General features: G+C 43.5%; 1 protein-coding gene across 2 annotated transcripts in view; it reads left to right on the top strand.

Moving 5' to 3' along the window:
• Positions 1–25,672, top strand: part of PARP12 (poly(ADP-ribose) polymerase family member 12) — a 42,550-nt gene that overhangs the window by 6,696 nt on the left and 10,182 nt on the right. The window contains exons 3-8 of one of the 2 annotated variants that reach the window (XM_045063054.1): positions 433–733; positions 2,774–2,875; positions 9,011–9,134; positions 15,968–16,163; positions 20,003–20,144; positions 22,949–23,045. In XM_045063054.1, the coding sequence (XP_044918989.1) occupies positions 433–733; positions 2,774–2,875; positions 9,011–9,134; positions 15,968–16,163; positions 20,003–20,144; positions 22,949–23,045 (962 nt within the window). The remainder of the gene's footprint in view (positions 1–432; positions 734–2,773; positions 2,876–9,010; positions 9,135–15,967; positions 16,164–20,002; positions 20,145–22,948; positions 23,046–25,672) is intronic. The other variant, XM_045063055.1, reaches the window with a different exon arrangement.

Below are 25,672 nucleotides of genomic sequence, written 5' to 3'. Positions count from 1 at the left end.
TTTGACCCTGAATTTCAGAAAAAGAAGATGGTGTGATGAGGCCTGGCTTAGGGAGTGTTGGTGAGTCAATGGGGGGAGGTTGTAAGTGGAGTATAAGTTGTTAGCTTGCTGCCCTATGAGTTACACTGAAATGTCTCCTGAGAAGGAAGCAGCTCTGATCAGTTGGAAGTTCTTTGGGTTTTCCCAGTGGAAGAGCTTATTCTGCACAATCTGCTGTCCAACCAGTTCTCATTTTATTCAAGGGCATCCATTAGCAGTCATCCGTCTATAGTGGGGGATGTTCTCATAGCTCTGCAGCTTGTGAGGATGATGGAATCACAGCTTTGGCTAGGTCTCTAGAGGAACCTCTTGTGACCATGCACTGGTCGGGAGTGGGGGTAGTGTCCTATGTGGCCTTCCTAAGCTGGTGTTTTTTTCCTTTTCTGTCAACAGATCTGCCTTCATTATAACAAAGGAGATGGACCCTACGGCTCTTGTTCCTTTCAAAAGCAGTGTATCAAACTCCATATCTGCCAGTATTTTTTACAGGGTGAATGCAAGTTTGGCACTAGCTGTAAGAGATCACATGATATCTCTAATGCTGAGAATCTGGAAAAACTGGAGAGGTTGGGCATGAGCTCAGATCTGGTGAGCAGGCTGCCTTCCATTTACAGAAATGCTCACGACATCAAGAATCGGAGCTCCACCACCAGCAGAGGGCATCCTCCTACCCTGGGCCCACAGGGGACTTCTGGTAAGGCTTTGGACTGGGGCCCTTGGATTCCACATTGATGGAATGTGTGACCTCAGGCAAGTCTCTGCTGCTTTTAGTAAAGTGCTGTTGGTGATTCCTTCCCAGCTAGTGGGTGTTTTGAAGATAACTTGAAATCATAGCCACAAACAAGCAAGATATTCTAAATAAATGCCAATTCATGTCGAAGGTGAATGAATTCCTACCAGTTCTAATCTGCTGTGAACAAAGCCCATTTTATTTTATCTTAATTTTTTAGAAAGATTTTATTTATTTATTTGACAGACCCAGATCACAAGTAGGCAGAGAGGCAGGCAGAGAGAGAGGAAGGGAAGCAGGCTCCCTGCTGAGCAGAGAGCCTGATGTGGGGCTCGATCCCATGGCGCTGAGATCATGACCTGAGCCGAAGGCAGAGGAACAAAGCCTATTTTAATTTCAGCTCTCTTTTTGACATGAATAAAGGGAATTATTTAGTCCCCATAAATTTGCTTTGTTCATTGTTCTTCTGCAGTACCTAGACAGTGCCTGGCCCACAGTGGGCACTTAGGCATTTGTTGAATGACCAAGTGTGCTAGAATACTTTTTTTTTCTTAAAGAACATCAAGAAACATAAAGAACATTTTTTTCCCCCTTAACATCAGGTTTAGTGACAGGCAAATGGGGAAATTTTGAGCAGAGATTGCTTATTAAATAAGCATTTCTTCACTTATTATGTGGGAAATAAATAATGTAGTCCATTAGAGAGATTATGACACATTGGGGTCCTTTGGATTTCACAGTATCAGCTGTTGGCTGGCCGTTCTGGTTATCCATTCTCTCAGTTAACAAATTTGTGTGCTTGCCAGGTGCTAGGCACTGGCCTGGGCCCTGGTTATCCTTTGGACACTAGGACACAGTACTCCCCTTACTCCCCACCAGAATGTATAACCAAACCATGTGTTGTCTGTGGGATTTTAATAGACTTTTAGTAGGGGTTATCTAGGATTTTTTAAAAAAGATTTTATTTATTTATTTGACAGAGATCACAAGTAGGCAGAGAGGGTGGGGTATGGGAGAAGCAGGCTCCCTGCTGAGCAGAGAGCCCCACGTGGGACTTGATCCTAGGACCCTGGGACCATGACCCGAGCTGAAGGCAGCGGCTCAACCCTCTGAGTGTTGAGCCCACCCAGGCACCCTGTTATCTAAGATTTTCAATAGACCACTGCTAAAATATCAGGTGAGTGCTAGGACTACTAGCAAACAAACTTAAAACTATGATCTTACCTGATTTTTTATATTTAAAAATTGTCCTTGCTATATGTGTTTTTTTTTCTTTACATTTTCTTCAGTGATTTTGGGTTAATTTCTTTCAGTAGTGGGAAGCTAGATGTAGATAGGTTTTGTTTTAAATAGATCTTTACGAGCATCAGTTCAATTTTGGCCTTAGGAAGGGAGGGAAAGCTCTCTGCCCTTGGAGAGCAAAGGTGGTGTCCTTAAAGGCCGCAAAGGTATAGGTTTTTAGGCCCACCCTGTGGGTGTCTTGAGGAGCCTATATAAAGGAAAAGGAAAATGAATTACAAAATAACAGGTGATACTGAATACTGAAGGTTTGCGAATGAATTTTATGTACTTATATGGTGGTGGGGAACCAGTGGTAAATTCTCATTAGAGCACTACTAGTAAAGGTAAACTTTGAAATCCCCTCCGTGCCTGTTTTATATTAAAATTCCTACAACTGACGTGAAGTTACTTCAGGAGGTTTCAAGATTAGGAGCACAGCCAGAGAAAAAAGGACCCCTCCGTGGTGTCCTGGATTTGGCAAGCAGCCGTGTGGCCTTAGGCTCCCTGGCTCCTCTCTAAAAAGCCAGAGGGTCCATTTACATGTCTGAGGGTGAGTTCATCCTGATCATCATAGGATTTTGTGAGATTGCCTCACCCACTTTTGTCTTCTGCAGAGAAATGAATGAATTTTCTTTTCTCTCTTTTGTATCTTGAACTACTCTGACTCCGTCATATCAGAAGCTCTGATGGATGCTGATACGTCTTTGTGGTATTTCTTTGTAGAAAGAAGAGATAGCTCAGGTTCTGTGTCCCCAAATACCTCTAACCAAGAGGAGAGCGATCAGATCTGCTTGTACCATATCCGGAAAAGTTGTAGCTTTCAAGGTAGGTCAGAGGAATCCCCTTCATCCACTTGCAGGCGGGACAGCGGCTTCTCGTTTCAAGAGTTCTGCTCTAAGGCCACCCTTCAAGGTCTTCTCCCCCATCCAGAGAGGGTTAGGGCCTTCTTAACTGAGCTGGGGTGGCATTTCTGGGGGAGTTGAGGATGGTAACAATTGAATTTCTGGAAATAATATTATAGGTGAGTTTTTGGGAATATAACTGGTCCATGCAGGAAGTGCCAAGTGTTGACCCTTGATCAGCTTAGCATGAGGTCACAGACCAGTGCAGATGCCCAGTATAGTGGGAACAAATATGAGTGTCCCTCATAAAGGGTTGCTGTAGACTTAGAAATGCCTCAGAAACCCAGAAGGCCCTCCCTCAGTATATGTCCCTGTGTGCTCTTGGGGAACAAGAACTTAAGTGGGGGGTTTCTCTCCGTGGTCTCTCTTTTATCAAAAGTAGCACTTCTTGTGGGTACATGTATGTCTGTATTTTCACTAAACCTTTGTTTTCTTCTTACCGTTGGCCTGGGCTTTGACTGAAGAAAGCCTACTTTTCAAATTTGGTGACTCTTAAAAAAAAACCAAAACACCAAACTTCTTGTTTCATTTTCAGTCTTTAAAAGCCACCCAAGCAATTCAGGACTACTTTCACTTTGTAAAAGAGTCCAATAATACAGAGTAAATTCTGAAGTTCTCCTTCAGCCTTCCCCAAAGGTAAACATGTGCTGTGTGGTCATGATGCTTGCTTTGCATATTTTTTAACGGATGGGTACATGTGATAGGTATTCCTTAATATGCTTCCTTTACTTAACATTGTGTCTTGGAGATTTTTTCCACCTTAGTATATGTAAGTCCATCTTATTTTTGTTTTTATTTTTTTTTTAAAGACTTTATTTATTGACACAGAGAGATCACAAGCAGGCAGAGAGGCAGGCAGAGAGAGGGGGAAGCGGGCTCCCTGCTGAGCAGAGAGCTCAATGCAGGGCTGGATCCCAGGACTCTAAGATCATGACCTGAGCGGAAGGCAGAGGCTTTAACCCACTGAGTCACCTAGGCGCCCCAGTGCATCTTATTTTTAAAAAGCAACTGTAGTATCCAGTGAGAATGATAGTCCATTGAGCATCTGAGTACGCATGCGTATTTCCATAGCTCGGTTCCTGGAAACAGAATGCTAGCTCAAACAGATATGTGTGTCATATATACATGTATGTTTTTAAAATCAACATTATTGAGCTATAATTTACCCACTGTAAAATTTTAAATATTTAGAATTTTTCAGTATACACTGAGTTCTGGTAATAACAATTTAGATATGGAAGAATTTCTTAATTCTAAAAGTGTCCCTTTGTCCCATTACAGTTAATCCTCACCCTCTAGTTTTCTGACCTCATGCAGCCCCTATGTACTTTTTGTCATTGTAGAATCTCCCTTTCTAGAATTTCATATAAATGGAATCATACAGCATGTATTTTTCTGTCCCTGTCTTTGCTCACTTAGCATGTTACTGTGATTTGTCCATGCTGGGAGATCAGTAGTTTGGTCTTTTTTATTGCTAAGGAGTATTCTGTTGCATGGACTGACTATAATTTGTTTATCCATTCATACGTTTGATAAACATTTGAGGGGTTTCAAGTTTTTGGCTTTTATAAATCTTTTACAAATATGTACAAGTTTTCATGTGGTTATCTGTTTTCACTTCTCTTGAGTGAAGGCCTTGATGTGGAATTACTGGAATATGTAAGTATGTGTTTAACTTTTATAAGAAACTGCCACTGTCTTCCAAAGTAGGTATACCTTCCCATAAGCAATATAGGAAAGTTCGTTGCTCTGTGTTCTTGTTAACACTTGGTATTGTCAGTCTTTTAAACTTCAGCCATTGTAATTAATGAGTAATGATATCTCATTGTGGTTTTAATTTACCTTTCCCTGATGATAATGATGTTTAATGTTTATTTTCATGTACTTACTGGCCATTTGTATATCTTCTGTGAAGTATCTAGTTAAATTTTTGCTAATTTTTTTATATGACTGCTTGATTGAGATATTAAGTATAATTCACATTCCATACAATTCACCCATTTAATGCTTTTTAGTGTAGTTACAGAATTATGCAGGTATTATCAAGTCAATATTAGAACATTTCTTCAGCCCCGAAGAGGTGCTCTGCCCATTCTCCCTGCCTCCATCTCCTGGCAACCACAGGTTTACATCCTGTCTGTATGGATTTGCTTGGATGTTTCATGTAAATGGAATTATACAATATGTGGTGTTTTGTGACTATTTTGTCCATTTTCTAAATTGGATTGTTGATCTCTCATTGTTGAGTTGTGAGGGTTTTGAGTATTGTTTATAGAAGTCGTTGTCAGATAGAGGTATTGAAAATATATTCTCCTTATCTGTATCATTCATATTCATTTTCTTTATGGTGCCTTTGAGGAATAAAAGTTATAATATCAATGCCATATTAGTATCTTTTTCTTTTATAGTTTGTTTCTTGTGCCCTAAAAATCTTTGCCTGTTCCAAGCCCCTCAAAATGGCTCTATGGTTTTTTTTCTTTTTTCCTAGAAGTTTTGTAGGTTTCACTTTTATCTTTAGGTCTGGCTGTTACTCTTGATCTGTTTACTCTAATAATTATTCCTTAGGTATTGATTTTTGTGTGTGAATTAGCTTCCCGTCTGTGTTATTTTTTCTCACATGTTGGGTGACTCTTGGTTGTCTTCTTGAGAATCCTGGGGTCTGCTGGTGATTCCGATTCTGATTCGGGCTTAGAGGGGAAGAGCTGCTTGGTGGTGCGGACTGCTGGGATGTATCCTCGGAGTGGGGTGGTGGCTTTGATGGCTTCTCTCTCTCTCCAGAACTCTGGCCACACTCACATGTTCCTTGGGGCAAAGAACAAGGTTGCAAGGCACAAGCAGGGAATGGAGGAAGTGCCTGCTCTAATGGGTGGGTCCCAGTTACTCTCATTGTGACTGGCCAGGTGTCCTTGCTTTTTTGTTACCTCTAACGCTGAGTTTGTTCAGGACCCCCACCCCAGACCCATTTCCATAGCAGCTGCACATTTTACCTGTGTTTTTCTCTCTTTAACTCTTGTCAGTTTGATTCTGTGTGCTTCTGTGGTTTTTTTGATGGCACTCCTTATTGTTTTCCAGCATTTTTGGATTTGTTCTTCTCTCCTGCTGTCATTTATTTATTTATTTATTTATTTTTAAAAGATTATTTACTTATTTGACAGAGAGAGATCACAAGTAGGCAGAGGCAGGCAGAGAGAGAGGAAGGGGAAGCAGGTTCCTTGCTGAGCAGAGAGCCAGATACAGGGCTCTATCCCAGGACCCTGGGATCATGACCTGAGCTGAAGGCAGAGGCTTTAAGCCACTGAGCTACCCAGGTGCCCCATCCAGCCTGTCATTTAAAGTGATGTAGGGAGAAAGGGGATATGGATGTGTTATTTTGTCTCCCAAATCGATGTGGTTTTTGCAACCCACCTTCTGGAAAGCCTAGACTCTAGACTTTAGACTCAACAAAGCAGGGAACATTAGAAGGAGGGAAAGGAAATGGAGAAAGGGGTCAAGAGGACCAGGGAAGATATGGCAGACAAGGGACCTCATTACCTGAGACTCTGCCCTCACCTGCCACCATGGCTGTAGTGGCCTGCATGGCACCCTTTTTTTTTGGGCTCCTTCTGGTTTGTGAGTGATGTGGGCTCCACGTTGAGTCACATTAGGAACTGGAGGCCCCAGGACTGCTGTTCGACCACAGCACCTTGCTTTGGCTCTGTATCCTTCACAAGGAGATGTCAGCCTGAAGGTGATTGGGTGGTGTGCTTTCCCTGAAGGGGGCCTTCTTAAGGGGAGTGTCTTTGTTCCGGCTGTCCAGCACTCACTCGAGCTGGGGTCTGTAGGTGCAGTGACTGAACACTGATCATTAACCCTGATCATTTCCATAGTGCCCTCAGGGAGGGAACAAGAAATCTTATTTGGTTATGATCTCTGGACCATGCCTGTGACCTTATCTATTCAGATTGGGCCCTTCATTATTGTTCTATTGTACATACTCTGGTAGAGAGGCCAAGAGGTCTCTTAGCTTGTTGTGAGCTGTCCATGCTGTAACTCTGGACAAGTCATGATGTCCTGAGTCCCCAGAGTGGCTTAACCCAGACTTGGTGAACTGGGGAATTTCCTCGTTTGAGTCTCCTTGGCTGGGTGTTCTTGTCTGTCCTGTCTGCCTGGCCTCAGGCCTGGCTTTTGACAATCCCAGACAGCCTGCTCGCCTGCCTCTATGGTCCTCCTTCCGCAAGGTAACTTTTGTAGAGTCTGTGGGAAAGAAGTGGCATTGAAATGTGCCTGAAAGGCTGTGTACAATATTATTATTATTATTAATTTGTTTGTTTTAAAGATTTATTTATCTATTTTAGAGAGCAAAGTGCATGTGCAAAAGTCGTGGGTAGGGACAGAGGGAGAGAATCTTTCAAGCATATGCCCTGCTGAGCATGGAGCCCTACTGGGCTTGATCTCACGACCCTGAGATCATGACCTGAGCTGAAATCAAGAGTCAGACGCTTAACTGACTGAGCCACCCAGGTGCCCCTACATAGACTTTTAGAAATTTTATTTTTTTTTCCAGTGTCACATTAGCCATGTTTCATTGTCATTGTTTTGAAAGATAAAGATGCATGAAGGACAGCCAGTAGGAAATGTTTCTCTCATACCTTTTTTTTCTCGCTCCCAGATCCCCTCCAGAAACAATTATTGTTACCAGTTCTTGGCTGTCCTTCCCAAAGATTTTATTCTTGTATAAGCATATATGTCTGGTTAGTTTCCTTCTCACATAGGTGCTCTATGCACACTGTTTTGTATCTTTTTTCACTTAACTAGACATTTAGTTTTTTTTTTTTTTTTTTAAAGATTTTATTTATTTATTTGACAGAGAGAGATCACAAGTCGATGGAGAGGCAGGCAGAGAGAGAGAGAGAGAGGGAACCAGGCTCCCTGCCGAGCAGAGAGCCCGATGTGGGACTCAATCCCAGGACCCTGAGATCATGACCTGAGCCGAAGGCAGCGGCCTAACCCACTGAGCCACCCAGGCGCCCCTAGACATTTAGTTTTTTGGAATATATTCTTATGGTTCAGAATTCTGAAGACATAGGAAACAACAGGAATTTTTCCTCATAGCTTTGTCCCTGGTGACCCACTTCCCCTCAGCAAGGAAAAATATGCGTGTATGTATGTATTCAATCGGAGTATCTCTAATTTTTCCTTTCTCTGTTTCACACGAATAGAGGTATGTGTACCTTGTCATGTATCTTTCTACCCAGTAGCGTGTATGTTGGAGGTAGGTCCATGTCAGAGTGCAAAGAGCGTCCTGCAGCTTTTCTTTTAAGTCTGCCTTTCCTCTGTGAGGATATAACAGAACCTCATATAGAATATTGGAAGGTAGAGAGAGAAAGTGTTGGGTACATTCCAGACGAGGCAGGCAGGATGTGCTGGAGTGACAGAGGTCCCAGAGAGCACAGGGAAGATGTGGGGCAAGTGACTGGCTGGGAACTGTAGAGCTGGGCCATTCTGTGTATTTGGGCAGGGGCAGGGTGGTGTGTATAAACATCTTCAGAGATGTGGGGGTGTTTTGAGGGGGTGAGTATGTTAGCAGCCAGAAGATCAGAGTGGGCTGGAGCCACACTGCTGACTTAGCTGTGGTCAGATGTGTCAGGGTTTGGATGGGTTTCTAGTGGAGATGAACCTGGCTCTGTTTTTGCTATGACTGCCCCTTGTCCACATGCTACATGCATAGCGATAATGGGTTGTCATACTGCCCCCTGCAGTCTGATTAGCGTTCTCACTATCAGCTGCTTTACTGGTGAGATGAAATTCATACATGATATAACCTACTAACACATGTTTTTAAAAATTGACCTAATGTCCTGTTAAAAGGGGAAGCATAAAAGGGAAGTGTGTATAATAGAACACACAGCATTTCAGTATTTAGGTGCTCAGGTATGACTGCTCTAAAAATGACTCCCCTGCAGTTCTCCAAAGTGTTCCCAGGTCAGTGGGCAGCACCACACCCATTGAGAACCACAGGACTAGGTCGTGCTTTGTCTATATTGCCAAGATGCCTTACTTCCTTATATTCTTATTTTAGATAAGTGTAATAAAGTTCACTTCCATTTGCCATATCGATGGCAGTTCTTGGACAGAGGCAAGTGGAAGGATTTGGACAAAATGGAGCTTATTGAAGAGGCATATAGCAATCCCAGGAAAGACAGGTATGAAATATGTCACTTGTGTCCAATGTGTGCCTGGTTGAGTGCAGGGTTGGGAGTTGAGACTCAGCAGAGTTGAGATTTGATACGGCGTGCGTGTATCACACACACAAGTGCATGCACATGCACATGCACACCCTCTTCCCCTCCCACACCAAGTAAACAACCTGGACCGGAGGTAAAGGCTTTGGGCTGGAAATTAGAAGTTAATGTTCATACTGTGTTTTGGTCCTCTGCTTTCCCCCCTTTCTCTCCTTTAGGAAGGAGCCGTGGGGAAAGGAGATGTTGGTACCAAGTAAGTTTTGAATCATTTGCTGCTGGGATTGATCACGTACATATATCCACACTGATTACTGCAGAAGAGCAAGAGGCATTCATTTGTGAAATTTTAGCTATTGTGTGTAAAGTCCTGTAGCTGAACTGCTGTTTATTGTTTGCTTTTAACTTTTTTTTTTTTTTTTAAATATTTTATTTATTTATCAGAGAGAGAGGGGGAGAGAGCGAGCACAGGCAGACAGAATGGCAGGCAGAGGCAGAGGGAGAAGCAGGCTCCCTGCTGAGCAAGGAGCCCGATGTGGGACTCGATCCCAGGATGCTGGGATCATGACCTGAGACAAAGGCAGCTGCTCAACCAACTGAGCCACCCAGGCGTCCCTGCTTTTAACTTTTTAATTTTTCTAAGTGTGTCCCACTATTTTCACTTAGTCAATTCTGAGTCAATTGGCAAGTCCCAGAGAGGCTTATTTTCAAATACTTCTCATATTGTGGCTTGAACTTGCTAAAATATGTTGCCAAGAAAAGAATTTAAGCCTACCTTTTAAATGGGAAAAATAAATTTGTGCTCAGAGTGCAATTACGCACAAATTGCTGCTGGTAAAGTATGTGAAACAAATTGTTCCCCTTTGGAAGATGAATTGGCTCACATGTGCCCCCCCCTCTCTTTTTCTGAGGCAGAATTTACACATAGGGAAGTACACAGATAGTAATTGCATAGTTCGCGGAGTCTTGACAAATGCACGTGTTCATGTAGCAGAGACTCTAATCCAAACAGAAATCGTTTGCATCACCCCAGAAAGTCTTCTCCTGTCCCCTTTGCGTCAGTGCCCACCCGTGGGCCACCATTGTTCCGACATCTGTCACCACAGATTAGTCTCGCCTGGTCTTGAGCCCCATCTAAATGGAGACTTACCCTCCCTACCGCCATGTCTGGTGCCTTTCTCTCAGCGCTCTGTTCTCAGGACTCAGCCACAGCGTGCTGTCTCCCGGTGCACATGCGTGCGAGTTGGGGGGCAGATGAAACTGCGGGGGGCGGGTGGGGGCGGGTAGGCTGGGTCTGTCTTCAGCTCTGCCAGGTGATGCTAAACTGTTTTCTGAAGTGATTCTGCTGCTTTCCACCCCCATCCATGGTCTGTGGTAACCATCTCCCTAATGTCTGGTATTGTTTGCCATCTGAACTTTGCCCAGCCTGGGGATGTAAAGTGGTATCTCCGCTTGCCTCTCTCCAGGTCCTAATGAGAGAAAGTGTCTCTGCCTGTTTGGGGGCCATTCCTTGTAGTTTGCTTGTTTTGTTGAAGGGAAGTTTGTGTGTTTAGTTTTTTATTTAGTTTAGGAACTCTTTAAATTTCTGGATATTAAATATGCTTTGAAAATAAACTCTTCCTGTCAACTTAAGATATTTTTTAATATAGAGAAGTATTTAACCATCTTTATCTTTATGGTTTTGTACTTTTTGAGTCATAAGAAATCCTTATCCAAGACCATGAGGAAATGTTTCTAAATTTTCTTTAAAAAGTCTCGATTTTTTTTTTAAGATTTATTTATTTATTTATTTGATAGACAGGGATCACAAGTAGGCAGAGAGGGAGGCAGAGAGAGAGGAGGAAGCAGGCTCCCTGCTGAGCAGGACCCTGGGATCATGACCTGAGCCAAAGGCAGAGGCTTTAACCCACTGAGCCATCCAAGTGCCCCCAAAGTCTCGATGTTTTAAGGACTGTATTTACTCTTTTGCTGCAGGTGGTGAAGTATGGGTCCACTTTCATTCTTACACAGATGAATTTACCAGTTTTGCCAAAAGTGCTTTTTTAAAAAAATACTTATTTAAAAAAATTAAAATTGTAAAAAAAAATTAAAATTGTGATAATATACACATAACAGAATTTGCCATCCTAACTATCTGTAAGGGTACACTGTGGTGGCTTTATATTCACATCGTTGTGCTGCCATCCCCAACATCCATTGCCAGCAGTTATTTTAAACCTGTCAAAATTGAGCCAAATTTGGCAAACTCTTAATACCTTTTATAGCTTATTTTCAGACCCATGTGCCAAATATCACTTGTTTAAGTAGGCCATCTCTTCTCCATGTATTTCCAGGGCCACCTGTGACAGGTGCGGAATTAGCAAATACACCCAGGTCTGTTTCTGGTCTCTTCTCTTCCATTGGTCTGTCTGTCTGTGTGTCACACTGTCTTACCTAGTGGAGCTTTAGAGTGTGTGTTGGCATCTGATAAGCCAGTCTCCCATCTTGTCTGTCTTTGAGCTCCCTGGGCTCTTGGTCTTTTGCTCCTCCTTAGAAATTTCTAAATCTTACTGGTTCATCTCTGTTGCAGTTTTTGAAATTGAAATTACATTGACTGTTGTCAGTCCTAGGAGAACTGACATCCTAATGGTGCTGAGATTTTTCTGTTCATATACATGATAGCAGCTGATTTATTTAAATATTTTAAAATGTCTTTCAGTAGTTCTGTAATTTCTCCATTAAGGTCTTGGGTATCTTTTGTTAGAGAATTACTTTTTTTTTTTCCCAGTTGTACTGAGATAGAATTGACATACAACAGTGTAGAAGTGTAAGGTGGGCAGCACAAGGACTTGACAGATGTATACATTGTATGACGACCCCCACAATAAGTTCAGTTAACCTCCCTCACTTCATACAGTTACAAAAACAATTTTTTCCCTTATGATATAATGAGAACTCATAGAATTTATTCTTTTAGCAACTTTTAAATATACCATAAGACGGGGCGCCTGGGTGGCTCAGTGGGTTAAACCCTCTGCCTTCAGCTCAGGTCATGATTCCAGGATCCTGGGATGGAGCCCTGCTCGGCAGGGAGCCTGCTTCCCCACCCTCACCTCTGCCTGCCTCTCTGCCTACTTGTGATTTCTGTCTGTCAAATAAATAAATAAATCTTTAAAAATATATATACACCATAAAACATTGTTAACTTTTGTACATTGTACATTGCATCCCCAGTTTTAAAAAAATCGTTTCTCTCTGCTGATGCACAGAAATGCAATTGACTTTTTTGTCAGCTATTACATCTTGCAACTTTACTAAAATATCTGAACTCAGAAGACTCTACTGATAATTTGAATTATCTGTAATTCAAAGTTGCCTGTGTGTTCTATCTAGAAGTTAGTATCTGTGAATAGCATTTTTTTTTAAAGATTTTACGAGGGGGAGGGAGAAGCTGACTCCCTAATGAGCAAGAAGTCCAGTGTGGGGTTCCATCCTGCACCCTGGGATCATGACTTGAGCCAAAGGCAGAAGCTTAACTGACTGAGCCACCCAGGAACCCTTGTGAATAGCATTTTAATTTCCTCCTTTTTTATACTTACGCATGTTACTTCTTTTTATTGCCTTATTGCCTGATTGTAGTGGCTAGGACCTCCAGTGGCATGCTGAATGTAAGTGGTGATTAGCTGGAATATTATTTTTCTTCTTCTTTCCCTTGATTTTAAGAGGAGTAATTATTAAATGTTTCACCTTAAGCATGAGTGAATATTTGGAATCTTTGACTTGCTAACAAATCCCAATTTTATTCCTAGACTGCTAAGAGGGTTTCTTGGTTTTTTTCAAGATTTTATTTATTTGAGGGGCACCTGGGTGACTCAGTTGGTTAAGTGACTGCTTTTAGCTCAGATCATGATCCTGGAGTCCTGGGATTGAGTCCCACATCGGGCTTTCCCTGCTCAGCAGGCAGTCTGCTTCTCCCTCTGACAGTCTCCCCTCTCATGCCCATTCTCTCACTCTCTCAAGTAAATAAATAAAATCTTTAAGAAAAAGATTTTATTTATTTGAGAGAGAGAGAGAGTGTGTGTGTGTGTGTGTGTACAGGGAAAGGGAGAGGCAGATTCTCAGGACCCTGAGATCATGACCTGAGCCGAAGCATACACTTAATTAACTGAGCCACCCAGATACCTCTAAGAGGTTTTAAAAAATTGTGTATAAAAATGGAATTTTTGAAAATGTCTATGCTACCTAAAGCAATCTACACATTTAATGCAATTCCTATCAAAGTACCATCTATCTTTTTCAAAGAAATGGAACAAATAATTCTAAAATTTATATGGAACCAGAAAAGACCTCGAATAGCCAAAGGGATATTGAAAAAGAAAGCCAGAGTTGGTGGCATCACAATTCCGGACTTCAAGCTCTATTACAAAGCTGTTATCATCAAGACAGCATGGTACTGGCACAAAAACAGACACATAGATCAATGGAACAGAATAGATAGCCCAGAAATAGACCCTCAACTCTATGGTCAACTAATCCTTGACAAAGCAGGAAAGAATGTCCAATGGAAAAAAGATAGCCTCTTCAACAAGTGGTTGGACAGCCACATGCAGAAAAATGAAATTGGACCATTTCCTTACACCACACACAAAAATAGACTCAAAATGGATGAAGGACCTCAATGTGAGAAAGGAATCCATCAAAATCCTTGAGGAGAACACAGGCAGCAACCTCTTCGACCTCAGCCGCAGCATCATCTTCCTAGGAACATCGTCAAAGGCACGGGAAGCAAGGGCAAAAATGAACTATTGGGATTTCATCAAGATCAAAAGCTTTTGCACAGCAAAGGAAACAGTTAACAAAATCAAAAGACAACTGACAGAATGGGAGAAGATATTTGCAAATGACATATCAGATAAAGGACTAGTGTCCAAAATCTATAAAGAAGTTAGCAAACTCAACACCCAAAGAACAAATAATCCAATCAAGAAATGGGCAGAGGACATGAACAGACATTTCTGCAAAGAAGACATCCAGATGGCCAACAGACACATGAAAAAGTGCTCCATATCACTCGGCATCAGGGAAATACAAATCAAAATCACAATGAGATATCACCTCACACCAGTCAGAATGGCTAAAATCAACAAGTCAGGAAATGACAGATGCTGGCAAGGATCCGGAAAAAAGGGGAACCCTCCTACACTGTTGGTGGGAATGCAAGCTGGTGCAACCACTCTAGAAAACAGCATGGAGGTTCCTCAAAATGTTGAAAATAGAACTGCCCTATGACCCAGCAATTGCACTACTGGGTATTTACCCTAAAGATACAAACGTAGTGATCCAAAGGGGCACGTGCACCCGAATGTTTATAGCAGCAATGTCCACAATAGCCAAACTATGGAAAGAACCTAGACGTCCATCAACAGATGAATGGATAAAGAAGATGTGGTATATATACACAATGGAATACTATGCAGCCATCAAAAGAAATGAAATCTTGCCATTTGCGACAACATGGATGGAACTAGAGCGTATCATGCTTAGTGAAATAAGTCAAGCAGAGAAAGACACCTATCATATGATCTCCCTGATATGAGGAAGTGGTGATGCAACATGGGGGCCTAAGTGGGTAGGAGAAGAATCAATGAAACAAGATGGGATTGGGAGGGATTGGGAGGGAGACAAACCATAAATGACTCTTAATCTCACAAAACAAACTGAGGGTTGCTGGGGGGAGGGGGTGGGAGAAGGGGGGTGGGGTTATGGACATTGGGGAGGGTATGTGCTTTGGTGAGTGCTGTGAAGTGTGTAAACCTGGCGATTCACAGACCTGTACCCCTGGGGATAAAAATATATGTTTATAAAAAATAAAAAATTAAAAAAAAAGAAAACAATCATTAAAAAAAATGGAATTTTATTGAGTGCTTTTTCTGTATCAAGAGTCCATACTTTGTTCTCCTGTATTTGTTAATGCAGTTAACAACATTAATTTTCTGATAAGTCCACCATGTTTCTAGGCTTAAGTCATAGTTGTGCAGTTCTTTCTCACTCTCTCTCTGACACACACACACACACTGCTGAATTTGGATGGCCAGTACTTAATTTAAGATTTTTGCATCCATGTTTGAGTGAGATTGGTCTATAATTTTTTGATATTATCTTGATCTGGTTTTTATCTTGGGAAATATCTAACCTCATAAAGATGAGATTGGGATGGTTTCTTTTTCTGCTCTCTGAAAACACTCATGTACCGTTAGAATTGCTTTTTCCTGAATAATTGACCATGTGTCTAAAGAATATCGAGGTGTAATGTTTAATTTATGGGAAGATTTTTTTTAAAGATTTTATTTATTTGAAGGGTCAGTTTCTACTGCCCAGTTTCTTATAATTGTTAGAGGATCAGTCAGGTTTTCTATTTTTCTTGAGTCAATTTTGGTAAATTTATTATATTTTTCAGGAGTTTGTTCATTTTATTTGTTGTCAAACTAATTGTCATAAAGTTGTTTATAATATCCCTTTTAGTATCTATGGCATCTTTCATTTTTTACCATCTGTATTTCTAATATTCTCCTTTTTTCTTGATCATTCTTGCAGAGACTAATTTTATTTTCAGAGAATATTAATTTCATTATTATTTTTTTGTATAAGAACCGACTGTCCTCCCCTCTTCCCACTTGGAACTCCCCCCCCCCCGACAGTGTGACACTGTTATATTTAAGTTCACATCTATCAGCTGAGCATCAAGAAGACCACAGGTAGAACCCAAGTGTTCATTTGGCTGGTGGAGAATTCCATTTACCTCTCATGTTCTTTTGCAGGATCCTGTGTGCTGAGTCAGCCAGCAACTTTCACTTTGATTGTCTAGACTTTGAGTCCATGATGTTTGGCGCGGCCCCCGCCCGCCGCCTCTCCACGGCCTCCTCGGTTACTAAACCTCCACACTTCATCCTCACCACTGACTGGGTTTGGTACTGGACTGATGAGTTTGGTTCTTGGCAGGAATATGGACAACAAGTAAGTGTCACAGAAAGAGGGCAAGTGTTTTCCCCCAAGCGTCCGTGATGGAGGAGCCGTTCCCAGACACGAACATGAGGGTTGTCCTGGAGAGTCCTCGACAGAGGCAAAGATGTCCATATCCCGCTATGACTCTTGCTTTGGGGGAATTAGGGCAAAACTAGTTAGTTGTTCCTTTGTAGGAGGTTCTGTCTTTGAATGTTTAGGTATCTGTTGGCTTCATGAGAACTGAATGACTATAGATTATAATGAATTGACATTTCTTCATTGGTTTTGTTAAATGGGGTAGAGAGATGCCTCTCTAACTGTCAAACAGGTAACTCCAGAGCAAGTGCCTGTGTGTGTAGGAGAGTGTGGGTAGCTGCACAGTATACTTGAAGGCTTTTCAGAGGTGGCTTTCTGCCTGTAGCAGCAACTTCACAGAATGTGGGCAAGTGTAAGAAAGTGGATTCATTTCAGGTATTGATTTGGAATCTGGATCTAATAACTGCTGCTGCCAATTATTTGAAGATGTTCATGGCTGAGTCAGATTGAGTCCCCTGGTCACTTGTAGAGGTACAAGGATAGGAAGGTCACCACATCTATGTGGATCTATATGGATAGCTTTCCAAAATGAATTTTGGGATTATGATCTGATAGACACTTATATTCTTCCAGGTTATAAAAGGCTATATTAAAGCTTGAGTTTCTTGTTCTTACCTGCACCTGGAATGTCTTCTTCTCTGGTAACACTGTAATGAGGGCTGCATGAGCACAGGGAGGTTGGTCTCTCTTGTGCCTCCAGTGTGCCCCTGTGTGGAGAATAGTGCCTATACCTAGCAGGTCCTCAGGGCAGAGACATTGCCTGGCTGAAGGACAGAGTAATTGCTGTCCTCTGGCCTATTGGACATGGTCACAATCATCAGGGGCCTCACTTCAGCCTTCATCTGCTTCCCCTCTGCGTCCTCAAGTGCCAACCTTTTCTTGGTGGCTGTTCTGTCTGCCCTCTTTCCCACCTACTTGCCCCTCTTGAGCATCCTGGGGTTTTTTCCACCTTCCTTGCCATGTAGATTTGCTCAAGGAGGCTCCCCACCATTGCTCTTGGTTCGGTCAGGAGCAGGAGCGGGGAGGCCGTGCCTGGCGTGGAGGAGCAGGAGAGAATGAGGGGCTGGTCATGCTCCCTGAATGGAGCTTACCTGGTAGCATCAGGGGGGACCCTGTGGCAGGTGAGAAACTTAGCTAATGCAACAACCTCTCACCTTTTGTTTTGTGATTTGTCCCCTTTCTTGGGGAGCTGAGTAGGATGACATTAGACCCTGGTGACACCCTATGCAAAAGTATTTTTCCTTAGGTGACTTTGCAAACTGGATTGTCATGACTTTAGGGAGTAGGGGCCTTTCTCCTCCAAACACCCCCTACTTAGGCTTTTCCCTTATTCTTTTCTATGCGGCTACTTTCTTGCTGTATAGGCGGAGTGTATGACCTCATTCAGGACATGAGAATCTCTGGCAATGACCTGTATTTGGGTATCATTGATATATTGCACAGTGCTGGGGTACAGATGCACGTGTGTGAGCTCAGTGGCTTTTGGTTGTGTGGTCTCATTTGGTACCATCAGCTGGATCCTCTCCTAGGGTGGCCTGTCCATTCTAGCTCTTCTTTTCCCCACACACTCCTGGAGTCCCTGCGTATGTGGATTTCTTGCTTATTTTTCTGCTAATTGACAGTTTAGGACCATTTCCTTTTGATTCAGGGAAACTAGGTTCTCTTCTGCCTGATTTCAGGATGTATAGCCCAATTTCAGGTCCACATTGCCTCCACCCTATATTAATTTCCTGAGGCTACCACAGACTGGGTGGCTTAGAACAACAGTGATGTATTGTCTCATAGCTGGATGCTGGAAATCAAAACCAAGGTGTCAGGGCCATGTTCCTTTGAAACTTGTTAGGAATCATACCTGCTCTTCCTAGCTTTTGGTGGCTTCCCTGGCTTGTGGGTGCCTCAGTCCAGGCTCTGCCTCGTTGTCCTATGGTCTTCTCCCTGAGTCTGCACATGACCGTTCTCTTATAAGGGCATAGGTTGTGTGTTTTAGGAGCCCATCCTATTCTAGCATGATCTCATCTTAACTAATTACAGGGTAGTAACCCTGTTTCCAAATAAGGTCAAGTTTCGAGGTACTAGGTTTAAGACTTCAGCTTATCTTTTTTGGCAACCAGCGTGTCACAATTCAATTCATAACGTAATCTTGGGTTTAAAGGTATTACTGTTCTTAGCCCACTGAATTTTCCTATGTTGACCTTGACGTCCCTGAGGTGTTGGGCTCCAGGATGCCTTAACCTGACCTGTATCCTCCTTGGATCATTCTCAGCAGGCTTCTCATGTCAATTGACATTTTGCATTTTTTCCCCCTTGCCTGTGATCCTCTTTACCTTGCTATAAAACCTCTACTGTTGCCTCACCCTTTTGTACCTGAACGACGCATCCATCTCTACTTGAAAGGCAAGACCCTCGTTTATTCCCCTACTTGCCAGGATCTGACTTCTGTTCCTGTTACTTGTTCATCTAGTCACTTTTTAAAAAAAAAAAAGATTTTATTTATTTGAGAGAGAATGAGAGAGAGAGAGAGCACAAGAAGGGGAGGGTCAGAGGGAGAAGCAGACTCCCTGCTGAGCAGAAAGCCTAAAGCGGGATTCAACTCCAGGATCATGACCCGAGCCAAAGGCAGTTGCTTAACCAACTGAGCCACCCAGGTGCCCCTCATCTAGTCACTATCCGTGGAGTGCCCGAAGGAGGTGGGACACTGCCAGGCACAGCCCTCACAGTGCTGTTGACACTGCAAATGGTCAAGGGCCCAGGTGCCAAATCTGGTGGCATTTCCAGCCTTGGCCCACTCCCTCCTCAGTCTCCTGGCTGCCTTGCTCCTCCTCTGTCTCCTTCATGGGCTGTTTCTTTCTGCTCCCCTTCATGAATTTTGGGGGGAGGGTCCCCAGGGTTCAGCCCATGCCTGATGTTCTTCTGACATTAGTGGCCACCTTAAGTGATCTCTGCACCTCTGTCTCCAGACCAGATTCCTCTTCAAACTTCAGACGGGCATATCTAGAAACTGGCCCAATGTTTCTGTGGCACCTTTGCATTTGGTTCCAGGCACTGTGCTGTGTGTTTCAGGCACTGTGCTGGTTCCAGGCCTTATTTTAATGATTCTTCCAGCCTGTTGAGGATGGGACGGCACTCTTGTCTCGTGTTAGGGATGTGACTTAAGTTTGTTCCTGTTCCTGTCCTGTTGAGATCACTGAAGTTCAGAGGGGCCAGAATTCAAACTCAGTCCATCCCCAAATCTTAGATGTCCTATAGGTAATTGGAGAGAAGGTGTGGGATCAAAATGGGTAATGCATTTTGACAGAGAGCTTCCGTGGGCTCAGGAAAGAACACAGAGAGGGACTAAGCTCTGAAGGCTGCTGGGTGCAAGAACGGGCAGAGAAGAGGCAGCCATGCTCAGCCCATCCCTCCAAGTGGACCGAAGAATTCAGTGTTGACGTTCACCCTCATTCAAATGGTTGTGTCATCCATTAGGAGTAATTTGAACGCTGCTGTCTTCTGTCGCACAGTCCACTTACCTGCTTAGCAGGACCTGCATTTACTATTTTCCCAGGCAGCTTTTAGGAGGCATTCGTGTTGGCTTCTATGCTGTGTCTCCCTCTCTTGCCACACTCCTGCTCCCTGGCTTCCACTTCCCTGCCTCCCCCATGACACAGATACCCACCGCAGGCATGTCTGCAGTGTGGTGTGGATCGCGCCCAGCAGCTTGCTTCATCATCGTAGCTTTTTGCCTTCATGGAGTATCTGTCTGGCTTTCCCTGTAGGGCTTGGAGCACCCCGTGACCACTGTCAGCAGCAGCGATTTGGAGAAGGCCTACCTGGCGTACTGTGCCCCGGGCTCTGACGCCCAGGCAGCCGTCCTGAAGTTCCAGGCTGGAAAGCACAAATACGAGTTAGACTTCAAAGGTATGTCCTGACCTCTTGCCCTCACCCAGCTGGGTTTGGCCATCTGTTGGCCCGGCCTTTCCCTCCTTGACCCTGGAGAAGTTCCGTGTACACACTGAGGGCCAGGAAAGGAAAGGAGAGGGGGTCCCTGCTCCTGAAGTGCTGTCCACGTGGAAGGGGAGTCAGACCTGTGACAGATGGTGGCAGCCTGGGGTGGATGGAGGAACAGCTACCGGGGAGAGGGAGCTGAAGGGAGAGGAACCCGAGGAAGGACGGGAGCCCGAAGTGTGGAGGAACGGGCAGGGCCGCTTTTGTGCAGTGCTGGTGGTCCTGTAGGCCATGGACGAGGCTCTGGGGTCCCAGGGTTAACCTTGGTCCCTGGCTGGTGTCAGCCATTCTGCTCTGCACTGTGCCCTGTCCTCCCTGGCCTGGCGGCTCCCCATCGTCCTCTCAGCACCTGCGGCTCAGGTGGGCTGCAGACTGAGCACATGCTAGATGTGCACTTTCCTTAAAAGTTACTGGAAGCGGATTGTCCTGCGCCCATAGTGTCCTGACACTGAACTTTAAGTGACTTGTCCTGGCTGCCTTTGCAGACAGACAGAAACAGGCCAAATACCCTTTGGCCAGTTCATGTAGTGACTGATTTTGGAGGATTTTTTTTTTTCATTTTAGTTTTTTCTGTGGCTTCTCTTAAGACATTTCCTCATGGTTTTATCACCCCAGCTCTGTTTAACTCAGTGTTGCCTTACCTTTTAAATTCTGAGTTCTTCTGAATGTTCAGCACCTTTTGAGGGAATTCACTGGGCCTTCCTTTAAATACAATTTGCTGTTTTTTCTGTTTTGTGGACCTTCTACTATGTGGAGGGCAGCAGAGTGTGTGCACTGAATTATCCTAACACCACGCGACCTGCTTGCTGTGGTTTTGTAGTGCTTGTTTTCTTGGTGAGGGTGGAACCGCTGCCCCTCAGTGTGCCCTTGCAGAGATTCTGTGCTCTCTGCAGGGAGAGCGGCTCACCTGCCCTCAGCATCTGCTGGGGACCAGTAGCCATAGGTCAAGTCTGGTTTCCTGTCCACAGTCTGATAGATACAAATGCATGAAAGGGGCAGCGAGTTACATGAGGATCAAGTCCTTGCAACTAGCACCCATCTGAAGGCCGCTGGCAACTGTTTGAAACACTCCTTTTAAGTATCTGGAAAATGTCAGAGCCAGAAATGTCAGATGCGGCCTTTACCATTCTCAGCCTAGGCTGCATCCCCAGGGGACAGAACCGAGAATCAGGGTAAGGGTGGGAAAGAGCACACACATGCGGTTTTCTGTAAACTGCAGGAAAAAGTGTGTTCACGCCACACTGACCCAGTCTCACGTGGATAGGCACAATTCGTTTTGCTGGTGGTGGATCACAGCAGCAACAGAAGTAGTTTGAGGTGAGTTAGGTTCCCGTCTCACAGCGAGATGTTGTGAAAGCAAGTCTCAGACCCAAGTCAGCCAGACATGTTTATGAACAAAATATTATTAGGAAACAAGTGCAATTAAGAAACACACACAACAGGTCAAATGATTGGTTCTGTAGGATTGAGGAAGACTAGTGCTGTCATTTTAGGGACTCTTGTCACAAGCTTTGCTCAAGGCCACTGCCAGTGCCTCCATACCAGAGGGAGAACAGCGATATCTATTAGCTACGATCAGATGGGCAGAATCCCCAAGGTCACGCTTGTTTAGGGACTTAGCCTAGTGTGTTCCTTGTAGGGGTAACAAAGGAAAAAACTCACTTTTTCCCATCCACAGAAGGGTAGGGAGTGGGTCTCAAATATAGTTTATTCTGCATGTCTTGAGTAGTTTTACCAGTGAAAGACCATTTGAGACTTAGGATGATGTCAGTCAAGAGGCCAATAAAAACCCAAGTAAGTGTGCTAATTATTGATGGGAGGTGAGGGGTGGACAACAGTAGGGCTTGTGGTAGCCATGTTTGGTGCCTGGGCTCCTGATTAGAAGGTGGGGGACCCCTGCGAGTTCTGATCTTGATGACCACCTGGGCGACAGCATGAGGGACTTCCACCTCAGTGATGTTATGCTCAAATGCAGTGTATGCTCAAATGCAGTAACATAAGTTACAGACACCTACAAATTAATGTTAAAATGGTTTTTTAAATGAAAAAGAAAAAACTGGTTTTGTATTCTTAAGTGCAGAAAGTAAGATGTGACAGGGTTTTTCTGGTGGCAAGCAACATGTAATCTAGCTCATAGGTGTTTGTGATTTTTCAACTTGAGGATCAGTGTCTCCTCTCATCCCCTCAGGATGAACCTGAGGATCATGGGGGTGGGCGTAGGGCAAGGATTTTGTTTATTAAAGATGGTACAGGTTTAAAAAGGTTGAGAAATACTGCTGTGGAGTCAGTTTAGTCAAATTAAAAAAAGTTATGAGTAAAATTAGTGTATTAACTCTAAATCCCCCTGGCTCAAAATGTGGTAATTTGGTCTCAGGCTGGGCTGAAGCTTTTTTTATATCCAAGTTGGGAAAAATTGCTAAGCAAAATAATGGTTTAAACAAGATTGGAAGGAACAATTTTAAAGTGCTCATGTATAATTGATATGTCAATTACTCATCATTCATGTGTTCATTAAACCCAGTCTCCTAAGGATACCTATTTTCTTTTAGGAATATTTGAAATGTGAAAATTGCCTTGTTTTTTTTAACAGACTGACTCTAGGCTTTACACATTAGGATTAGTTTTCCAAACCATTTAGTTTGTATTTATAAAACATTGCCATCCTATGTGTGTGTATATATATGCATTTGGTGTTTTGTTTTTTTTTTCTTCTTTAGTGTTTGTTCAGAAAAACCTGGTCTATGGCACAGTCAGAAAGGTTTGCCGGCGACCCAGGTTCGTGTCCCCGCAGGAGGTGAAGGTGAAGCAAGCCTGGTAGGTGGCATGAGAACCAGGGGGCCGTGCTCTGCTGCACGTCCAGGAAGCCTCCCCGGGCTGGCATAACACAGTAAGAGGGTGTGTTGGCTTGTGTCACTGAATGTGCCAGCGCTCTGTCTCTGAGTGCCCAGGCCCGCCCCCCAGGCAGGACCTTCGTACTTTCCTTCACTTAATACTATAGTGCTGGTATTAATATCCATGTTCCAGAAAAGGTCTGAGAATTCATGAAACTGGAAAACCAGGATACACTTAGCACATTTCAGAGAGAGAAGTATTAGCATGGATTATAAGATGATAAATAAAATTCAGGTGTATAGAAATATGTCAGAGTATTTTTCTAATTGTGTGGTAGACTAATTAACTTTTAGTTAATAAAGCATTAAGGTGCCAAACGAAGTGCAACATGAAATAAAGGGAAAAAATGACCCAAGACACTGGAAAAGAATTGTATAATTAGATTTTTTTTTAAAAAGAAGATTGATTTATTTGAGAGAGAATATGTGTGTGTGCACGCGCACGCATGGGTGCACGCAGAGGTGGGGAAGGGCAGAGGGAGAGAATCTCAGGTAGACTCCGCACTGAGCACAGAGCCCAATGTGGGGCCTGATCCCACAACCCTGAGAACATGACCTGAGCTGAAATCAAGAGTAGGACACTTAACCGACTGAGCCACCTAGGCGCATGCCATATAATTAGATATTTTAACTCTAAGTGTGCAAGTGGTGTTCCTGATTCATACGGTATTCTTGTGCAGATTTTTCCAGAAACCAAAAAACTTACTCCTGACTTTAGACTAATTTAGAGAATGGTTAGGGAACAGTAATAATCTCACTTCTCATAATTTCTGTCTGTCTCCATCTTCAAGTGATTGTATATTTTGCTTTTTAACTTGGAAGGGATCTTTATAGTGGCTCTTAGGGTTTTTCTGTTTGTTTTTGGAGTCCGATTTTGTTATTGGTAGTGAGCTGTGGACTTGGCTTCTGACAAAGTACGTGGCTCTTTGTTCTCCAGTCGCATCATGTGCGAATGCCAGCTTCGGTGCCATCACCTGTGGCAGTGTGACTGCTGGTATCTGTGTGCCAGGGGCTGGGAAAGGCTTGGGGCCACAGTGTCATCTTTTGGGTAGAGGATTTGTGATTCACAATTACAGGCTGCTTATTGTGCTCTGCAAGCCGGTTAGGCTTGAAGCTGGCTCATCAGTTTGTATTTTTCAGTTGAATAGTTGAATCATAGATCTGAGTGTTTGAAGATGTCGAAGTGATAGAAAAATAATGGAATTATATACCGATAAGAAAATGATGTGTTTCATGGTTTTATGTACTTGCATATCATGGGATACCAAAAACCTGAAAATGGCTGCAGCCGCTGGTCTCTTAGCGGCCGCTTAGTCTCTTCTTCCTCGGGGCGGGATCCCTTTTGAGTTCCAGAAGCCACTAGGGGCCTTCTAAGCATTTAGGAGCAGGAGAGGGCCCTCCTGCAGCTGATGGGGCATATTTAAGAGCTTGGCTCTACCCAGACCCCCACTGAACCAGTAGTTTTAGGCTGGGTGCAGATGTCCTGGGATTAGAGCTGGGAGAAGGGTTCTTTCTCTCTAATCCACATGGCCACCTGCAGGAGGACAGTGGCTGGATGGCAGCAGGTACCACAGCACCTGGTACATGGGGTGTGGCACAGCCCAAGCTGGGACTTCAGCCAGTGTTGTCCTCAGCCAGCTGCGCCTTCCTTTAACCAGAGAAACCGGGCTCATTTCTGTTTCATGGTGAACCAAATAGTTTTTCTCTGCTGGCTCTTCTGGGGTCTTGCAGATGGACCTCAGTAGTTGTATTTGTGGACCATGGTCATTTAAAGAAGAGTTTGATACAAACTAGAGAGAAAAGGTATTATCAGTCCAAGAAAAGGGTATACTCAGTAGTCAGTGTCTTCCTGTTGTCTCCAGCGTTTCCACAATGAGTCGCCATTTGCATACATTTCTGATTTATCTTTATTATCTTTCTTTCTGCGAAAATGAGCAAATGCGTATAGAGAAAAGTATTTTCTGATTTCACTTTTCTTGCACCAAACTAGAGGCAGCATTCTGTATGTACTGCTCTGTACCTTTTCTTTTCCCTTTCAGGACACTGAAGTCTTCTGAAATCTGTCTGTCTGCGTGGCTCTCCATCACCTGTGCATACCCTAATTTATTTAATCTGTCTCCTTTGGAGGGAAGTTTTGCATTGTTTCAGATCTTTTGTTGTTACAAGGGTAACACTACGGTGGATGATATGGTGTACGTGAGGTTTCATGTTCAGGAAGGTTAATGTTCTGGAAGATAAATGCAAATTCCTCTTAATGGGGTTGAACCATTATACACTTGGCCTCAAGGTGCTTGAGGTACTGCCTTGGCCTTGGCAACCAGTGAGTCATCAAGCTCTTGGACTTTTGCTGTTTTCATGTGTGGCAAAGGGTGTGTCAGTGTATTTTAATTTGCGTTCTCTTATGAGTGAAGTTTAAAGTTTTTTTGCTAAACCTACCAGCCATTTGCCTTTCTTTTTCTGTGGGGAGTTTGTCTTTTTGTTCAATTTTTTGTCAGCCTTTTGGTGTTTTTTTTTTTATACGTTAAGAACCTTTTATCTACTGGGGAGATC

Source organism: Mustela putorius, unplaced genomic scaffold, assembly GCF_011764305.1.
Source record: "Mustela putorius furo isolate JIRA1106 unplaced genomic scaffold, ASM1176430v1.1 tig00003845_pilon_pilon_pilon, whole genome shotgun sequence".
NCBI classification, from domain to species: domain Eukaryota; kingdom Metazoa; phylum Chordata; class Mammalia; order Carnivora; family Mustelidae; genus Mustela; species Mustela putorius.
Note: the sequence above shows the minus strand (reverse complement) of the source record. Positions and strands in the feature narration are given on the sequence as shown.